The sequence below is a fragment of the Aotus nancymaae genome, unplaced genomic scaffold, assembly GCF_030222135.1.
Source record: "Aotus nancymaae isolate 86718 unplaced genomic scaffold, 86718_ANA_hifiasm-v0.15.2.pri h1tg000089l, whole genome shotgun sequence".
Lineage (NCBI taxonomy): Eukaryota > Metazoa > Chordata > Mammalia > Primates > Aotidae > Aotus > Aotus nancymaae.
In genome coordinates, this window is record NW_026988504.1 from 17,759,557 (window position 1) to 17,780,488 (window position 20,932).

Here is a 20,932-nt window from a genome sequence, read left to right on the forward strand (position 1 = left end):
CTTCTTTCCTTCCTCCCTCCCTCCCTCCCTCGCTCCCCCACCTTCCTTTTCTCTCTCTCTCTCTTTCTTTCTTTCTTTCTCTTTAAGAGACAAGGTCTTGCTCTGTCACCTAGGTTGGAGTGCAGTGGCATGATCATAGCTCACTGTGGCCTTGAACTCCTGGGCTCAAGCAGTCCTCCCACCTTAGCCTCCCAGGTAGCTAGGACTACAGGAGCATGCCACCATGCCCAGCTATTTAAGAAAAAACTTTTTTCTACAGAGTTTGACTATGTTGTCCAGGCTGGTCTAGAATTCCTGGCCTCAGTTGATCCTCCTACCTCAGACTCCCAAAGTGTTGGGATTACAGGTGTGAGCTACTGCACCTGGCCAAATTTCACCTTATTTAGACTTGAGTTTTTTGGGTGGATTGGAAGGGAGAGATTAAGTAATAGGCTAAAAGGACCTTATTGTAATCATGTATTAAAAATTATTTTCTTCAGGAATCATATCGACAGGTCATGAAAATGAGACCAAAAGATCTCTGGAAGCGATTAATGATAAAATTTCGTGGAGAAGAAGGCCTCGACTATGGAGGGGTTGCCAGGTAATAACTTGTCTGCCAGCTTATGACATACGGATCTTTATACTTACACATTTAAGATACTTACTGTGGTGTAACTCTCTCATTGGCATTTATTTTTTGTATTATATTCCCTAATGTTTGTGTTACTGAGGATATCCTAATAGATATATTCATAATGAGGTTTGGGTAGTACTGCTACCGGACAAGTATTTTAGAACTCCCCAGTGCATCATCTGAGTCCAGTGAGACTGCAGGCCCTGTGTTTTCTTCGTCTGTCTCCTTCAGCACGTTATTGCCTCTGCTTTACATTGTCAGGAACAGTTTTGAGATTTAAATGATATATGATCTGAACTGAATACTGATTTTATTTGCTTCCATTGTTATGTCTTTTTACCTTGTTAAAGGAGTGTATATGTGTGCATGTGTGTATACACATGTACATATCATGATGGTTCTCAGAATGTTTCAATACAGAAGGTATAATGCTTTTGCTACATTTGTAACTCACAGGCCAAGTCAAATTGATTTTCTTTTTTGTTTGGGGGGACAGGGTCTCCCTCTGTCACTCAGGCTGGAGTGTAGGGGCGAGATCTTGGCTCACTGCAACCTCCCCTTCCTGGGCTCAAGAGATCATCCCACCTAAGCCTCCTCAGTAGCTGGGACTACAGCTGCAAGCCACCATACCCAGCTAATTTTTGTATTTTATTCTGTAGAGATGGGGTTTTGTCATGTTGCCCAGGCTGGTTTGAACTCCTGAGCTCAAGCAATCTGCCTGCCCCAGCCTCCCAAAGTGCTGGGATTACGGGTGTGAGCCACCACACTCAGCCAGTGATTTATTTCTGATATTATATTTACTACAAGAATTCTTTTCTGAGTGAGAAAATTCATTTTATTTATTTTTCTTTTATTTTTTTCCGTCCATCTTGCAGACAGAGAAAATTCATTTTATGTAAATGTAGGAGAAACACTGTAGCTCTGTATTGAAATGTTCTAAGGAGTGTTATGGTAATTCTGCTAGCCCTAATCTTATGTTTTCACTAATTCCCATTAATTGTTATTTAGCATTACATGTGCGTATCTGTAGACTTATTTTCATTCTGTCACCTTCTAAACCTATGGATGGATAGTTTTTAGTGTGGATTTTAAAAAATAATCTCTTGCACATCATACTTAGGACTTGATAGTTTCTGTGGAATTCTTATTATTCATAACTAGAGTTTGAATGTTTATTGGGAAAACTTCATCATCTGCTGGTGGCATCTAAGTACTACAATTATATATATAGATCAAATAAATAGTTTATTGTATTTATTTATTTTTTTAGAGTCAGGGTCTCACTCTGTCACCGAGGCTCCATGGAGTATAGTGGTATGATCATGGCTCACTGCAGCCTTGAGCTCCTGGGTACAAGTGATCCTCCTGCCTCAGCTTCCTAAAGAGCTAGGACTATAGACACATGCTTCCTTGCCTAATTAAAAAAAAATTAGCCAGGCGCGGTGGCTCACGCCTGTAATCCCAGCACTTTGGGAGGCCGAGGCAGGTGGATCACGAGGTCAAGAGATCGAGACTATCCTGGTCAACATGGTGAAACCCGTCTCTACTAAAAATACAAAAAATTAGCTGGGCATGGTGGCGCATGCCTGTAATCCCAGCTACTCAGGAGGCTGAGGCAGGAGAATTGCCTGAACCCAGGAGGCGGAGGTTGCGGTGAGCCGAGATCGCGCCATTGCACTCCAGCCTGAGTAACAAGAGTGAAACTCTGTCTCAAAAAAAAAAATAAATAAATAAAAAATAAATTTTTTTTTTGTAGAGATAGGGTCTCTCTGTGTTGCCCAAACTGGTATCAAATTCCTGGCCTTAAGTGATCCTCTTGCCTCAAGCCTCCCAAAGTGCTGGAATACAGGCATGAGCCACCATGCCTGGCTAGTAGTCAGTTTTTTGTTTTTTAACCTTACAACTGTTGGGGTTTGAGCAGAATAAATGGAATGTGGCAGTGATCTGCTTTTTCTGAATTTCATTTCATAATAGAATCTCAAAGTAGTTGAGTTCTGTTCTTATTTGTGTTCTAATTACTTGATAAAACAAAACAAAAATTTGAATTTTCTTTTTGAAAAACACATATACACCCCAAAAACACAAGACACATCAGATGAGTGTTGGGAAGGCTGCTTATGTGGAGACGTCGCTTCTTTTTTTAATCTCTAGAGTAGTTTTTTGAATAGTACATAATGGTAGTAATTTGATTTAGACTCCATCACATAGAATTTTGAAACATTTTGATTTAACTAGTTTTAATACTATTCTGCATTTTCTTAAAAATACTATTCAATCTGTTTAATCCATAATATCAAAATATGTCATTTAAATAATCTTCCTTAGCCAAGGAATGACAAGAATTAAGACTAGAACTACATCTCTTAAGTCCTAGACTAGTGAATTTCCAAAGTGAGTAACAAATTATCTTTTATACTTGGAAAATATCAAAGATTTAATAAATTAGAGATGGTAGTACTTTTTATTATAGGTTTTAAAAACATTGATTTACATTTGAAGTCAAGAAGTGGTACAGAACATACCCCAAAGAATGCAGGCTTGCCCTTGAGTCCATACTGACACCAAATGCCTTGGAATCTTTGTCCACTTATATTTTCATCATGGTATGTTTTAGGGTTTATACAGTGAAAGATAATGAAATGGATAATGAAATGCCTTACTCAATACTACAACAAGGCCAGGCGCGGTAGCTCACGCCTGTAATCCTAGCACTTTGGGAGACCGAGGTGGGTAGATCATGAGGTCAGGAGATTGAGACCATCCTGGCCAACATGGTGAAAATACATCTCTACTAAAAATACAAAAATTAGCTGGGCATGGTGGCATGTGTCTGTAATTGCAGCTACTCAGGAGGCTGAGTCAGGAGAATCGCTTGAACCAGGGAGGTTGCAGTGAGCCAAAATTGCGCCACTGCACTCCAGCCTGGCGACAGAGCAAGACTCTGTCTCAAAAAAAACAAAAACAAAAACAAATTACAACAAAATATACCCTTGTCCAAAATTAAATCAATACTATATTATATGTCTATATAGTATGGTGGTATAAATCTGCCATGATAGTGGATCTGGATAGTACAGATTATGTAGACATTTTTTTTTTTTTGAGACAGGGTCTCACTCTGTCACCCAGGTTGGGTGCAGTCGTGCGATATCAGCTCATTGCAGCCTTGACCTCCGGGGCTCAAGCAATCCTCCCACCTCAGCCTCCAAAGTAGCTGGGACTATAGGCATATGCCACCAGCCTGGCTAATTTTTGTATTTTTTGTAGCAGTGGGGTTTTGCCTTGTTGCCCAGGCTGGTCACAAACTCCTGAGCTCAAGCGAACCACCCGTCTTGGTGTCCCATGGTGCTAGGATTATAGGTGTGAGCCACCGCCCCCAGCCTCACACAGACATTTTGAAATAAAACCATATTCTTCCTTTTGTTTTGTTTATTATGGATTACAAATTTATTTGGCAATTAAAAGTAACAGACCAGGCTGGGTGAGGCGGCTCACGCCTATAATCCCAGCAGTTTGGGAGGCCAAGGCAGGTGGATCACCTGATGTCAGGAGTTCAAGACCAGCCTGGCTAATATGGTGAAACCCTGTTTCTACTAAAAATACAAAAAATTAGCTGGGTGTGGTGGCGTGCTCCTGTAATCCCAGCTACTCAGGAGGCTGAGGCAGGAGAATTGCTCGAACCTGGGAGGTAGAGGTTGCAATGAGCCGAGATCACGCCATTGCACTCCAGCTTGGGCAACAAGAGGGAAACTTGGTCTCAAAAAAAAGAAAAAGTAACAGACCACCAGACTATATCATCTCGTGAGTAGTTGAACTGATGGATAATACTTTTATACTCTTTGACTAAAATAAAATTGCCTAACTTTTGAGTGAGATGTTACTTCAGTGTAATTAAATAGAGTTTTTATTTGCTGTTTGGGCATGGTAGATTTTTCCCAGTGTGATCTTATATAACTGTACTTAGTGCTTTTTTGCCTTTTATGATTAAAAAAAATTCTTTCTAAAATGATTAATTAATGGCATATCTTAACGGAAATATATACATTTACAAAAAAATACCTTGGTCATATCTTGTTTTCTAGGGAATGGTTATATCTCTTGTCACATGAAATGTTGAATCCATACTATGGCCTCTTCCAATATTCAAGAGATGATATCTATACATTGCAGATCAATCCTGATTCTGCTGTTAATCCGGTATGATTTGTTGTTACGATGATGTGAATTAAGTTGTGACCTATAATGCTTTTCATCTTTACATGTTAACATAGTTTATTATTTAGAAATTTTTGTGCTTGTCCTAGTTATACCCTTTGACTCAGCAATTCCTCTTCTACAAAGTTTTCCCAAGCAAATGATTATGGATATATGCTACAGTTTGGAAACAGGGATGTTTACTGTTTATAGTAGCCCCCAACTGAAAACAACACACTTGTCTTCAAGAGGGGAGACTGATTAAATTATGACATGAAGCAGAATAATGCAAGTGATTAAAGTCATAGATTCTGGAATTAGAAAGACATGTCATCGTCTCATCACTTACTAGCTTTGTGACCTGTCAGGGCAAGTTCATGGATGTAAGCTTCAATTTTGTCATTGCTAATAATAACATTTGTACCTGGGAGAGGGGTTATGAGAATTAGATGGGACCCTGTACATTAAGCATTTAGCACAGTACTGTATGTTATTAACTCCACAACTCTTAATAACTACATTATTAAGCACTCAACAGAAGTTAGCAGTTGTTACTAATGTGCTGTTTTTATATTATTTTGTCTTTCCATACAAGGGCATACTATACAGCCACTAAAATGATAATGTGGGATAAATAGTTAATGATATGGAAAGATGGTGTTTATGATGTGTTAAGTGAAAAGAAGGTTATGAAATAGGTTAATGCAACTTTGGGGTGTGTGTGTGTGTGTATTACTTTTAAAAAAGAAAAACTTTTTAAGATAAAAAGGTTTAAAGACGAGCTTAAAAGATTACTTAGTAAATGGGTAAAAGAATTTAAAAATACAGACATCTAACAAAACAATCTGTGACAACTGACCAATATATGCAAACAGGGTAGAAATGTTAGATTTCTTTCAGGAAATTATTTAGGGAGGATTTTGAGGTGAAGGTTGTTTGGAGGGCCCACTGCTGCCACTGTAGTGATGATAGCCCACACTCATTGAGTGCTTACATATGCCAGGTCCAGTTCCATGGGTTTCAAACATCACCTCATTTTACTCCTCATAGAGATGCTTTTTTAGATAGATACTGTTATTCTCATATTTCCAGATGTGGACAGTTAGTACTACAGGAGTAAATTTGTCCATATGCCAGTGACTAGCAGAATCATGATTCTAATCCAAGTCTGACACCAAATCTGTGCTCTTAAATCTATGGTGTTTTGATATTTAATTTCTGGTTAGGCCAAGGAAGTAGGGAGGTTTAGGATTGAAAGATTTTTTTCATAACAAGGGCTCAGCAGGAGGTGAGAGAAGGAAGAGAAAAGGATCTCCAAGTAGCTGAATTAAGCGCTGGGGGACCATAGTTTGGACTTAATTTCTAAAAGATAAAATTGACAAAATGACTGGACCCTGTGAGAAGGGCCTATTACCCTGTGTAATATATTGTTCTCTGGTGATCTAGAGACTCCTGAGCATGCCCTAGAGAAATACTTCCTCCTGGCTATATTGAAGAGTACAAATTTGATGCTTACTCTCAAAAAAGTAATGTTGTTGAAATATTTCATTTTTATTAAAATTTTCCTGAGTAGTTTCTAACTCAAGTATACACACTCTTTCCAATTTCAGGAACATTTATCCTATTTCCACTTTGTTGGACGAATAATGGGAATGGCTGTGTTTCATGGACATTATATTGATGGTGGTTTCACATTGCCTTTTTATAAGCAGTTGCTTGGGAAGTCGATTACTTTGGATGACATGGAGTTAGTAGATCCAGATCTTCATAACAGTTTAGTGTGGATACTGTATGTATTGAGTCTTCTGTCTCTTAATTATACTTAAACTCTGAGCTTTTAAAAAAAAATATGTTTCAAAACTGATGTACTTAAAAAAAATTACTATACACAGAAAATATTGAGTGGTTATCTGAGTGATGGGATCCCATAAGATTTTCCCCTTTCTGTAGCTTCTTTATACATTTCAAATTCCATAAACTTAACAAGTGTTATTACTTTAAAAATGGGAAAAAAACTAGCATATTCTATTTTTAAAAGTACTTTATATAATGATTTCCTCAATGTGAGGCAAATCCTGTTCCAAACCTGCATGTGTTAGAATAGCAAATTCTTGGTGCCACTGCTTTTAATGAAGTGGTGATTGTTGGAACCATGCTTTTGGAGTAAGAGCTAATTGTTGAATTTAGTCTAAGAACTGATTCTGTTTTGCAAGAGGTCATTCTTTTATGAAGATACACTGGCAGTATTTATTTTTTACTAAGTAAGCAGTAGCTTTCTCAATAGGGATAAACAGGCACTTGGCCACTTAGAGTACAGTACCAAGTAGGGCTCTTCAGAATGCCAAATAGAACTGAAATTGTCTTATGCTGGTGGTTCTAGCACGGCCCATCTTTGACCAGGGCTCTTTCTCATTACTCAAGAAATTAAATGTTTCCTGTGTTTATGAAGGTTAAAAGCTCTTTGACTTTTCTCTCCAGAAAGAACTAGGTGGTGTGGTAGTGTAAGTGTTCATAAGCTGAATCTGACCTCACATTTGTCATATTATAAAAATGATCTTAGTTTTATCTGTCTCACCAATTAATACAGCTATAAAATCTGTATTTTATGTTTCCCAGTGACGTATCTTTTCCTTTTTCCTATCCAGTGAGAATGATATTACGGGTGTTTTGGACCATACCTTCTGTGTTGAACATAATGCTTATGGTGAAATTATTCAGCATGAACTTAAACCAAATGGCAAAAGTATCCCTGTTAATGAAGAAAATAAAAAAGAATATGTCAGGTAAACAGTGAATTTTTTTTTTTAATGTTCCAGAATGTTAGCATGAACAAACTTAAATATTTAGGTAGCATTACTTAGTGTTACAAAATCTGCTTCACCAGAATTTAGTGGCTTATTAAAAATAGCCATTTTATTATTTCTCACAATTCCAAGGGTCAGGAAATTGGGCAAAAGAACAAGATGGATGACACACTGCTGTTGGACAAGATGTGAGCTAGGCCTGTAACGCCAGGATGGCCTCTTGACTCATAATTAGGATAGCTAAAATGGCTTAGGGCTAGCTGGCATGGCTGTCGACTACAGTCACTGTCTGGGTTCTAGTTCTCATTGTTGGCTGAGTTCCTTGGTTCTCCTTGTGTGATATCAAAGGCCACTTCCTCTCTCCAGGGCCACTCTCTCTCCCAACAAGATAGCCAGACTTCTTACAGGGTGGCCAGCTTTCCAGAGCTCAAAAGCAGAAGTTGCTAGATCTTTTTAAGGCCTAAGCCTGGTCCTGGCCAGCATGACTTCTGCTGTCTACTTCTGGTTAAACTGAGCCAGCCAGCCCTGTTTCAGCATGGAGGAGCAGCTGTACAAAGGTGTAAATACCAGGAGGCGTGGGCATTGGGGCCACATGTGGTGTAGCTACCACAGGTGGGAATTCAGGAGGGCTTTTGTGCTGTATTTTATTAACACTTAGCCTGTTTATAAATGGGCACGTTGTGAGTTTAGGGATAAATGTAAATAAATGTTTTTCAGATTTCATAAAGTAAAAATTGAGGAATTTTTATGTATTGGGCTAATTTGGCCTATGAGAAGTAAAAAGTCTTCTAAACATAGAACTATGGTAGTCAGTTTTGGGAGTTTGAATTTGAACTTTATGTACACAGAAACATGCATCTTGTACTTTTTTGTATAGATTACGTTCCCAAATCTTACTGACAAAAATTATTCCTAGTTTAAAAATGAGGTCCATTTGATTGGAGTGAACACTGGCATAGCTTTTCTGTGATACCAGCATGTGCTCTTTAACTAGCAGCTCAGTGTTTAGGGCTCTTCTGCAGAAACATACATGTTTAAAGAAATACGGGGAAAGATGGTCAATTACATACTACTTGTTAAAAAGAAACTGCACTATTAAAATGTTTTTAGAGAAGAATGATTATATTATACATTCAACAGAATATTATGTGGATATTTAAAAGAAAGACCGCATAAACTGTCAAATTTGAAAAGTAAATCTTAGAAAAATTATGTAGGAACAAAGTCCATTTAAAAAAAAAATTATGCTGAAGATGTTCAGGAGGCTGCAACCAAATAAAGTTTTTGCCTAGGATGAGGAAGTGGAGGTGATGAGCCTGGAAATAGAGAGGAAGGAGAGAGAGGGTAAAAGAATGAACTTTCATATTTTACTGTCTCCATAGTTAATGTTTGATTTTTTTGTTATATACATAATAAGTATGCATTACACTTCTACTTAAAAAAGTGAAAGAACAGGTTGGGTGTGGTGGCTCATGCTTGTAATCCCACAATTTTGGGAGGCTGAGGCAGCAGATCACTCGAGGTCAGGAGTTTGAGACCAGTTTGCCCAACATGGTGAAATCCCGTCTCTACTAAAAATACAAAACTTAGCCGAGCGTGTTGGCAGGCACCTGTAGTTCCAGCTACTTTGGAGGCTGAGGTACGAGAATTGCTTGAACCTAGGAGGTAGAGGTAGCAGTGAGCCGAGATTGTACCACTGCACTCCAGCCTGGGCGACAGAGCAAAACTCCATTTTAAGAAAATTAAAGAAACAACAAATTAGAATTTCCTAAGTCTTAGCATTATCTCCTTTGGAAGACCTCATGTGTCTTACTCAGTCCCTGGATCCTGCTCTCCAGGGTTCAGTCATGTTTAGAGCATACAGTAATAATCCTTTGCCAACTACAGGTATGAGATAAAAAATTACAAAGAAAAACTTTTACAGTTGTACAGTTTTGCTGTTCCCTTAACAAACAAAAATATGGTCCTCCAAAGGATATAATGTTAAGTACCTTATTTCTTAAAATAGAGAACTATTTCTCCAAGGTTGGAAATGTTAACAAATTTGACAGATGAGTAAGTTCGGTGATATGTAAGATGGAAAGGTTTTCTTGGGTAGATAGATAAATAAAAGCAATTCACTATAAATCACAAATTCACACAATAGATGTAGTTTAGCGCGTTTTTTTGTTAGTAAAATGACACCTTCCAGAATTTTTATAGCCTCTAGAGAACAATGAGTATTTAATCAAAAAGTGCTTGCTATTGGCTTTTACTATTTCTTTTCATTTTGGATATGAGAATTCTCTACCTCCTTTTCTCCTATAGACCTCCCTCAAATAGAAACAAAATACCCAACACATTCAAATTATATTTGCAAGTAAAATCAGAAAAATTGTCACTTTTGAGTGAATGAGCTCTTTATTCTGGTTATTGGCCTATATGCTTTAAATTTAGAAAGAAATTTCATGAAGATTTTAACTTCAGACTTAGCTCTGGTAGATGTCCCGTTTCCTAGGAGCTTCTCTGATTTGAAGGGTTGCTCTACTGATGCTGCTTTTGTTAGTAGAAGGTTACCACTTTTCATCAACATTGAACTGTGTCACACCTCCGGATTCATCTATCTCCATTAGTCTGAAGTTTATTTTTAGACGTTAGGCTAAGTTGTTAATTTTAGATACTTGTAAAATGCAATGTTGCTAAAGTAGAGATTTATAGTAATTACCAGATCTGAAAATGTATGTGATTATGTGAAATCCCTGCCTAATGTTTACAGGCTCTATGTGAACTGGAGATTTTTACGAGGCATTGAGGCTCAATTCCTGGCTCTGCAGAAAGGATTTAATGAAGTAATTCCACAACATCTGCTGAAGACATTTGATGAGAAGGAGTTAGAGGTTAGTGCATTAGTATTATAACATCGCTAGTGTAATAAGGAAGGATTGGGAATTATTTTGTTACTTAGTTTTAGAGGAAAGTTGTATTTCTGGTGCTTTCTAAGTTTCATGGTTCTGTGCTTGATAATTCTTATTCACTGGAAGTCTTTCTTTCATGTTTTGGAATTTCTACGAGTGAATATTCTCTCTATTTTTTCTGAGACAGGGTCTCACTCTCTCTGTCACCTAGGGTGGGGTACAGTGGTACGATCATGGCTCACTGTAGCCTCAACCTCCCTGGGCTCAAACGATCCTTTCTCCCCAGTCCCCCAAGTAGCTGGGACTGCAAGCACACACCAGCATGCCTGGCTAACTTTTTGTATTTTTTGCCATGTTGCCCTGGCTGGTCTCAAACTTCTGAGCTCAAGTGATCTGCCTGCCTTGGCCTCTGAAAGTGCTAGGATTATAGGCTTGAGCCACCACGCCCAGCTGTGAGCAATCTCTCTTATATTGTGAACATTTTAAATTTATTTTTCTATCCTGTACTTTCTTATTTTAAACAGATTTCATGTCTTATATGTACATTCTTCCAATATATATTTACTCCCTAACTTAGTGGTTACTGATTTAGTTAAGTAAAACCTGATTAGTCTACCATATTGAAATTTATTTGGATAAAAGCCTACTCTCAATTGGTTTATAGTAAGCTTTGCAAAAAAGCATTTGATAGACAAGATCATGGAGAAAATAAAACACCTAGGATAAATTGTATCTAAATGTCTTTTTTTGTGTGTGTGTATAAGACAGAATCTCGCTCTGTTGCCCAGGCTGGAGTGCAGTGGCATAAGTTCAGCTCACTGCGGCTCCACCTCCTGGGTTCAAGTGATTCTCCTGTCTCAGCCTCCCAGGCAGCGGGAACTACAGGCGCATGCCACCATGCCCAGCTAATTTATTTTTAGTAGAAATGAGGTTTCACCATGTTGGCTAGGCTGGTCTAGGACTCTCCTGACCCCAAATGATCCACCCAACTTGGCCTTCCAAAGTGCTGGAATTACAGGCATGAGCCACCTCGCCTGGCCTCTAACTGTCTTTAAGACTAACAGCCATATTAAACAGTTAATAGTTTTTTTGTTTCCTTTTAAAGCTGGCCCTTAAACACCTCAGGTCTGGTTTTATAATTAAGACCTTTAACAAATACATCTGAATTTCCTACTGAACTACTATTAAAAAAAAAAAAAGAGGTTTTATTCTATTAAAGGTCCCAAATGTATTTAGTGGTTAGGGAGAACACAAATATTTGAAGTCTACTAATAATTTGAAACATGATTTTATTCACTGCCTTCAGTGTCCTTTCTAACTAAATCTGTTAATAGACCTGTTAGCAAACAAATCTAAAAAGGTTAGTTTGACTTAATACTCTCCCCATTCCTTTTGTGATTGAATTGTTCACAGTGAAATAGCCAGAAGGAAGTAGTTAGAAGGAGGAGAACATAGCAGGAATGACAATAAGGTTGAAATATAATGCACTTTCATCTCTTTATACGATAAATGAGGATTTGGCCTCCTGCCATTCCTCTGAAGGAAAGAATTTAGGAAGTGTCTTTCATGTCATTAAATACACCCATATACTTTTTGGATAACCTCTTCCCTGTTCAGTGTGGTGTTCAGTGAACCCTGTAGAAACTTTGTTGGAGATTTTATTTCAGAACCCTATAGAAGCATTATTTGGAGACTTTATTTGGTAGGGTTAAGATTTTGTTGTTGTTGTTTTTTATTGTTTGTTGTTTTTTTGTAGGCTTAAGATTTTTAATATAGTTTCTACTGCTAATGAGTAATGAAACTTTTTTTTTTTTTTTTTTTTTTTGGTGGAGACAATCTAGTTCTGTCGCCCAGGCTGGAGTGCAGTGGCACAACCTCTGCTTACTGCAAACTCTTCCTCCCAGGTTCAAGCAATTCTCATGCCTCAGCCTTCTAGTAGCTGGGACTACAGGTCTGCACCACGACACCTGGCTAATTTTTGTATTTTTAGTAGAGATGGGGTTTCACCATCTTGCCCAGGCTAGTCTTGAACTCCAGAGCTCTGGCAATCCATCTGCTTCAGCCTCCCAAAGTGTTAGGATTACAGGCATGAGCCACTGCGCTGGGCCTGTATCATTAAACTTTTTATTTTTTTATTTTATTATTTTTTTTTTTGAGACTGAGTTTCGCTCTTGTTATCCAGGCTGGAGTACAATGGCGCAATCTCGGCTCACCGCAACCTCCGCCTCCTGGGTTCAAGCAATTCTCCTGCCTCAGCCTCCCGAGTAGCTGGGATTACAGGCACGCGCCACCATGCCCAGCTAATTTTTTGTATTTTTAGTAGAGATGGGGTTTCACCATGTTGACCAGGATGGTCTCGATCTCTTGACCTCGTGATCCACCCGCCTCGGCCTCCCAAAGTGCTGGGATTACAGGCGTGAGCCACCGCGCCCGGCATCATTAAACTTTTTATTTTTGAGATAGTCTTGATCTGTTGCCCAGACTGGAGTGCAGTAGCATGATCCTAACTCGCTGTAGTTTTGAACTCTTATGCTGAAGTGATCCTCCCACCTCAGTCTCCCCAGTACCTGTGACTACAGGTGTGCACTACCATGCCTGGCTAACTTTTTTTTGTTTTGTTTTGGTTTTTTTTTTGGAGACAAAAATCTTACTTTGTCTCCCAGGCTGACAGGATCTCAGTTCACTATAACCTCCACTTCCCCAGTTGATTCTCATGCCTCAGCCACCCAAGTAGCTGGGATTACAGGTGTGCACCACCATGCCTGGCTAAGTTTTTGTATTTTTAGTAGATACAGGGTTTCATCATGTTGGCCAGGCTGTTCTCAAACTCCTGACCTCAAGTGATCTGCCTGCCTTGTCCTCCCAAAGTGCTGGGATTACAGGTGTGAGTCACCACACCCTACCCATTACACTTTGTAAAGATGATATGTATAACATTTATTTTAGTGTTGTATATATTAGTCCTGGGTTTAATTCTATGAAATCTAGGATTTGCAAATTATGTTTTGTAGTACACATGGAATTCACTATTATAAACAGATTAGTAAGGTGAGTTAGTCTTGTACCCTAGGGAGATGTATTAATAGTATCAAAATGATTTGGATATAGTTCATCTGTATGACTCTCCATCAAGATGTGTTCAGCAGAGGTCGCTATCGCATTTTGTGCTTTAATATCAACTTAGATTATTAAGCAAATGTAGGCAGGCATGATGGCTCATACCTATAATCCCAGCACTTTGGGAGGCTGAGGCTGGCAGATCATGAGGTCAGGAATTTGAGACCAGCCTGGCCAACATTGCAGAACCCTGCCTCTGCTAAAAATACAAAAATTAGCTGGACATGGTGGTTCGTGCCTGTAATCCTAGCTACTCGGGAGGCTGAGGCAGGAGAATCAGTTGAACCCGGGAGGCGGAGGTTGCAGTAAGCCTAGATCATGCCACTGCATGCCAGCATAGAAGACAGAGTGAAACTGTGTCTTAAAAAAAAAAATTATTAAGCAACTTCTATGAATCACTATTCCACACACATTTCTGAAGTTCTTGTGCATTATTAGTTGCTTCCACAGGATGTGGTGAAATAGATGTTACTGTGGTATCACAGCAGAGGACATTGAATTGCCCTTAACGAAGCTGATGGGTATTAAAACTAGTATATGATGCAGGTCCAAGGAAGGTACATAAAACTGTATTTATTTTTTGGGTCTCAATTTCTGTCCATTTTTAAAAAATTTATAATTTTATTATGAAGTTATGAAACATTCACAATTTTTCTGCCTAGTCAAGTCTATCACAACAGTGGTTCTCAGACCCTGGCGAGGGAGTCTGCACTGAGTTGATACCTCTGGAACTTTTTAAAATATAGAGCCTAACTGTCACACCAGATGCACTGAATTAAAATCTCTGAGCCTAGGACCTGGTATGTCAATTTGAAAAGCTTTTCAGATGATTCTGATGTGCAGCTTTGATTAGGAACCACCAAATGGGAGCCAGCAGTACAAATCTAAATTTCTCTTTTGAGTAATTTTTGGCCTGGCTATGGTTTCCACAGGTTCATTGCTGTGTACTATTTTTACAGCTCATTATTTGTGGACTTGGAAAGATAGATGTTAATGACTGGAAGGTAAACACCCGGTTAAAACACTGTACACCAGATAGCAACATTGTCAAATGGTTCTGGAAAGCTGTGGAGTTTTTTGATGAAGAGCGACGAGCACGATTGCTTCAGTTTGTGACAGGATCCTCTCGAGTGCCTCTGCAGGGCTTCAAAGCATTACAAGGTAACAGCCTGAGGGACAGGCAAGCTGGGTGTCAGGTGGGCCAAGGGCTGGGGGTGGGACTGTCAGTATTGGGTCTGTGTAGATATTTTGTAAACCATGTGCTTAGAGATTCTCTTTTCACTTCTTACCTATGACTCTCACATTGTGATACCTTCTTCTTCCTTTCTCTTGTTCCCCTCCCAAGAGTCTTTTCTGTGGGCTTCTCTGATTGTAGTGAGTGCCACATGGTAGAGACCATTGGTGATGATGCTCTGCCTTTTGTTTTCTGGTCACCTTACGTTTAATTCTGTTGCAAATTACTGTTATTCACTTCCATGTTCACATCTCAACCTGGTGAAACCTTTACCTGTCTGGCATCCTCTCCCCTCTACTTTTTCATTCTTTGCAGCGTGAGTCATGGAAACCATGTTTTTGGTCAGAGTGTGGCATCGGTTACTGCATGGCATCGGACCAGTTGTTTACAACCATATTCCTTTTTTAAGAATGGTTTTCCGTGGAATAACTGGTTAACTTTGGGATGAGTTGGTAATATTGCTAATGAATGTGGCACTTCACTGGGTGGCATTTGCTTCCTTTACCTCTTAAGCACTTCCTTTTCAAAGCTGCTGGTGTTGAGTAAGGACATCCAAAGCGAGACTGGTACATAATTGGACAGTGCTGCCCACAGTGCATGCACTGAAATCCCTGAGGAGAGCCTGCTTTCAGTTGTGCTGCCCTTCTCTGTAAGGAGAGCTCATCATCATCATACTGCCTAGATGCAGAAAGTGAAGTTGTATTTCTGCAACATATATTCGTATGGGGTGTCTGTGCAAACTGAAATGGATTCTATAGACTGCTCTTTTGCTCTCAGCCCAGTTTGAGTCATGAAGTCTAAATTTGCATTTAGGTTCCTCATCTTTTTGAATGTGTGCATATGTATTTTACCTTGGATTTGCCTGATTTACTTTTCTTCTCAAGCTTTTGGGGTAATGATTTTCTATAAAAGACAGAAATTGGGAAAGAGATTTCAATCCTGAACTTTTTCTCAAATAGAAATGCTAATATATTAAGGAATCTAAGCCTTATCTAAGATTAATTCTGGCTTTCAAAACCCAGATTCTTTTCCTGTTGCCCTTTGGTAGTATAGATTTATCAGCATTCCTCTATCCCTACACCCTATGGTTTATGTACCAGTTTTTTCTAAGATTTTTGGAGACTAATGCATGCACCTGCAGTGATTTGACCCAGTTTCCTTCATTTTCAGGTGCTGCAGGCCCGAGACTCTTCACCATACACCAGATTGATGCCTGCACTAACAACCTGCCGAAAGCCCACACTTGGTACAGTATTTTTGTAGCTTTATTCCCCATTCCATGTACATAGGTGTAAGTTCCAAACAGATTTGACTTTCTATTTATTGTACTTACTAGTACATGGGCCTTTAAGAGGAATGATAAACAACTTGTTTAAGTGACTTAAAAGTTAAGATTATTTGCAAATTGGTAGGAAAACCCAAAAGTGGTCATCTCTGTTTTAGAGAAATAACAACTTTTTTTTTTCTTTTTAATACCGTTAAAAGTGAACATGATTGCTAGAGAAATGCAATTTTTTAGTTTTCTGTGTGACACAGAGTGATATGACTATTTTGGTATACACTTGCTAGGCCAGTTTACTTACTTTGAATGGACTGTATAAAATTTGATTTGCTTATTCACAGCTTCAATCGAATAGACATTCCGCCCTATGAAAGCTATGAAAAGCTCTATGAAAAGCTGCTAACAGCCATTGAAGAAACATGTGGATTTGCTGTGGAATGATGAGCTTCAAGGATTTACCCAGGACTCTTATTTATACAACCCTGACTGACAGCCTCCTTTCAGCAGAATTTCAAAAAATGCTGAAATACAGGAAAACATCCCTCCCCCGCTTTTTTAAAAATTCTAGGACACTGTGAGGGGAAAGGACAATTTTGAAATTCCTTTTCAAGGAAAAAAAGGTCTTTATGCTTTGCCATGAGGCCACGTTCAGCTGCTATTTAAACTTAATATCTTGAACCTAAAGAATGCTGACTTTTCCTACATTTCCAGAGTTAGGCAGTATTCTACATTTAAAGACTACTACTATTTTTATAAAAGGTAATCTATTCAAACCGCTTCAGATTTCAAGTCTCTCAAACATCAAGACAACTTCAGCAGTCGGTACAAGTCACATTTCATTTTGATTGAATACATGATTTTCAATAGCTCCTGTACTTGCTCTTTGTAAAACAATAAAATTATTTTGAATTATTCTACCTTTGTAAACAATTGGCTTAAAGAATCATCTTTAAGAAATTAAGCCATTTTACATGTTTGTGTTTTTCTATAGCAGAGCATTATATTTTGCATTATATGTTCCAGCCTAGTGTAAGTGGGTCTTTTTTACAATTTTCAAGAATGAATTTCCTGGAATACAGCTATATAATTTTGGTTGTCAAATTCCTAATGCAGCCATTTAGTCTAAACTTAGTCATTTATTTGCTACAATAAAATGTGTTCAGGGGCTCCCTGTTTTTAAGAGACTCTTTTAAAAAAAACCCTAATGTTTTTATCTTGAATTGATATGATTAGGTATTTTGGACTTACTTTTAATCTTAAAATACTGCATTTCTATAGCTTCTCAGAGCATGTGGATGGGAAGGGATTTTCATTATTTTGCTGCGTCAGCTTATCTTTATATATACTATTTCTGTAAACCAAAGCCTCTGACAAGTGCACCTAATTTATATTGTATTTTAATTACAGTATAAGTTTCCATTAACAAAACCATCCTAAAGTGTTAACTCCTCATAATTTTAATTGGCTAAAATTATGAAAAAGGAAGAATTTTGCTCTAAAGATTATTAATACGCTTAGAAAATCCTGCTTTTACCTAACAGAATGAAGTGGGGTTAAGGGGGCGGTAGTACGGGGATGTGATTACTAAAGAAACAGTGATTCTAACTCTATGACGCAAATTACTTTGAAACTGAAGAGCTCATTTTGGAAGTAAGGGAATCCCACTTCCCTTGGTGTTGAAGATCTGCATCTGATTTTGAAATGTCCAGATTTAGCTTTCAAGGTATGTGGCATGTTGTATGATCCAGAAGCAACCAAAACTCTGGGGTGAGGGAGTGAAAGAATCTGAAATCACAGGTGGATTTTTAAATTCAACCATCAAAAATATGCTCTATTTGGTTTTTTTTACAAAATTTATGTGAAATAAGCAAATTATTTTTTCTTTTTTTTTCCAGGTGAAGAAATAAGCAAATTTTTAATGAGATAATTAAGCTGCAGAATTTAAAGTTATCAAGTAAATTGGTCTTCTGTGTTCTGTGATTGAGTGGGTTTCAGTCTGTGTTCTTGGAGCCAAAGGGTTCCTCAGGGGTGCCTCGGGAGTGATGGTTGCAGAGAAGAGGGGCAGAGAGAGGGAGCAAGGGGGCAGGCCTAGCTGGTATTCGAGCAGGGGCCTCAGGCTCCATATCCCCAGCCCTTTAGCCAGAACAGTTCGTTTTTCTCTTTTATATATTGAAATTTCAAGTAAGCTTTCATGGGGTGCAGCAGAGCAGGGAGGAATGGGTGGGATAAAAGAAGGGGAGATTTTGCTGCTTTAAAAAAGTCAAGAACTACTTATGTAGTAAAGTATTTCAATGTGTTTCATTGGCCAAATCAACTGTCACAAGTAAGCTAGTCATAGTTATAACTGTGCAGTAGTAATATGCTTATGCCTGCCTTCTTCCTCTCAGTTTGGTTTTTTTACATTGCATTCTCAGTACTGAAGAACATTTTGAAATGTATAAAGGGGTGTCTACGTTCTTTGATAATCAGTAATTTTCAGCTGTCATGCTAGTACCTTATTGGTTGCAGGCCCATCTTGCTTTTATATTAAAGCACTAGGGCAGTTTATAATTGTGCCTACTTCTAAAATCTTTCAGTAAAAAATAAGTACATAATGGATACTTTATAGATATCGTAACTGACAGGGATGCAGTAATAATGAAATGCTACTATCACTTATTTTAATATACAATTTTATAAAGCAGGCAAATACCATTGCTTTTTGAGTGCCTTTTTAACTTTATACTAACGAATTAATAGAGCTTTAAAAAAAAAAAATTGGCCAGGCTCGGTGGCTCAAGCCTGTAATCTCAGCACTTTGGGAGGCTAAGGCGGGTTGATCACCTGAGGGTCAGGAGTTCAAGACCAGCCTGGCCAACATGGTGAAACCCCATCTCTACTAAAAACACAAAATTAGCTGGGTGTGGTGGCGCACTCCTGTAATCCCAGCTACTTGGGCGGCTGAGGCAGGAGAATTGCTTGAATCCTGGAGGCAGAGCTTGCAGTGAGCCGAGATCGCACCACTGCACTCCAGCCTGGGCAACAAGAGCGAGACTCCGTTTCAAAAAAAAAATAAACTACTCTCTAACAGTCTGTGGTATCACCAACACATATAAAAACATGATTTAATTTCCATTTCAAAGTTACATTACTCGATTACTTCCAAATAGGTGCTAAGCAAAAACCCCCAATGTGTCATTGAACTATGGACTTGCACCTCGTTTAATGTGAATATTTATTTCTATGTCCCTCTTAACTGGCTTTTTCTTCTCTTCCTTCTAGCTGTATTATTATTTTAGATATGTGGTGTCTGTTTTCATACTCTTGCCTTTCTATCATGAGTGCTTAGTTATGAACAGAGATTACTTTGTAGAGCTCATAGGCAGTACAGAGAGGTGAGTTTTGTCTCCAAGGGCCTTGTATCTTGGTGTAGGTTTTAAATAGTGCTGTGTATAGTGTATATTTTGTTTTGCACAGTTTGTTGCCCCGAATGGGTTTTTACCAAGCCTTTTTTCTTTCATGTATTTACAGTCTGGAGCACAAGATTCTCTTGTTTTGAATACAATGTAATTCACTTTACTTTACAACACTAAATCTGGGCTTTGAACTTCCAGTGCATTGGACGGATGCATTGTCGGGAGTTAGAGGGTGTCCTAGCCATCCTTAGTTTGGTAGAGCAGCTCCTTCTGCTTGTTTGTAAGCGTACAGTCAACGGGTGCCATTTGTGGTATTTAACATTATGTTAGGATGATGATTGTTCCAAATGCTGGGTTGTTTTATTTCTAGATGTAATTAGTTCACTTTATATAATATTATTCCTTCTCTCAAACTGACTTTAAAAACAAAGTTTTATCATTTTCATTGTATTTGTATTTATTACAGAGTGTTTTAGCTTTGATATCCTTTGTATTTTCACTCATTTGTTACATGAGCTTTATCAATAACATCTGTATAAATGGTTTTTAAAAATTAACTATGTATATGCCCATGCCGAAGTCGAGCAATAAAATCAATGCTGTTTGCACTGTCACAGCATCAACATTTTTAAAGAATACTGAGTTTGTAATTAATTGTTTTGAAAACATTTATGATTGGCTCTATGGAGGGTGACATGAGTCACAAAATGAAAAGTTCAGGGACACATGCCATCCTTAGTTGATGCTTCTGTAATGTTGCAGAGCTCAGGCCTCCTGTCTCCAGGCAGAGCATGGAAGGTGCCTGTTTTCTCCGGCCTGGTGACTGCTCAGTTGGCAGTAGCTGTTGGGGGCTATGCATACGTGGATTTCTGAGGGTAGTCAGGGGTTAGTGAGGAAGAGCGTCTTGGTCCTGTCACCAGTCTGCGACCATCTTTGTTATAATACCACCTCTGCTCTGGAGGGCAGGGCTATGATAGGGGCTCATATTTGCCAGCCCTACCTTGGTATATTGTGCAGTAAAATCCTCAAAATTTTTCTAGAAGCCGTGGATTTTAAGGTTTATAGTTCACTACTCTAAAGTCCAGCTAACTCCATGGATGGAAAAGGAATGAATATGGTCTATGTAAATCTCTGCACAGCACAGGATACAACAGAAGGAACACCTGGGAAATATGTAAGTAGTAGCAGTGTATTAAAAGTTCAAAAGGTGAGCATGCTCTTCTTTTATATTCTCTTGAAATTTTTCTGATTTTTGTTTTACTTTGTCCCTCAGTGCTGTGTTTACTAGTTTTATTTAAAATTTGTAAAATTTTAGTACATTAAAGATTTTTGGCCAGGCGTGGTGGCTCCTGCCTGTAATCCTAGCACTCTGGGAGGCTGAGGTGGGTGGATTAAA

At 38.5% G+C, this 20,932-nt stretch overlaps 1 protein-coding gene across 1 annotated transcript in view; it reads left to right on the forward strand.

The window, feature by feature from the left end:
- SMURF2 (SMAD specific E3 ubiquitin protein ligase 2) overlaps positions 1–20,172 on the forward strand; it is a 116,431-nt gene extending 96,259 nt beyond the window's left edge. Inside the window, exons 12-19 of the mRNA XM_064369516.1 lie at positions 480–583; positions 4,699–4,813; positions 6,421–6,599; positions 7,456–7,593; positions 10,370–10,490; positions 14,585–14,786; positions 16,030–16,105; positions 16,483–20,172. Coding sequence (XP_064225586.1) covers positions 480–583; positions 4,699–4,813; positions 6,421–6,599; positions 7,456–7,593; positions 10,370–10,490; positions 14,585–14,786; positions 16,030–16,105; positions 16,483–16,582 — 1,035 coding nt within the window. The 3' untranslated portion in view covers positions 16,583–20,172. The remainder of the gene's footprint in view (positions 1–479; positions 584–4,698; positions 4,814–6,420; positions 6,600–7,455; positions 7,594–10,369; positions 10,491–14,584; positions 14,787–16,029; positions 16,106–16,482) is intronic.
- Positions 20,173–20,932: the final 760 nt, after the last annotated feature.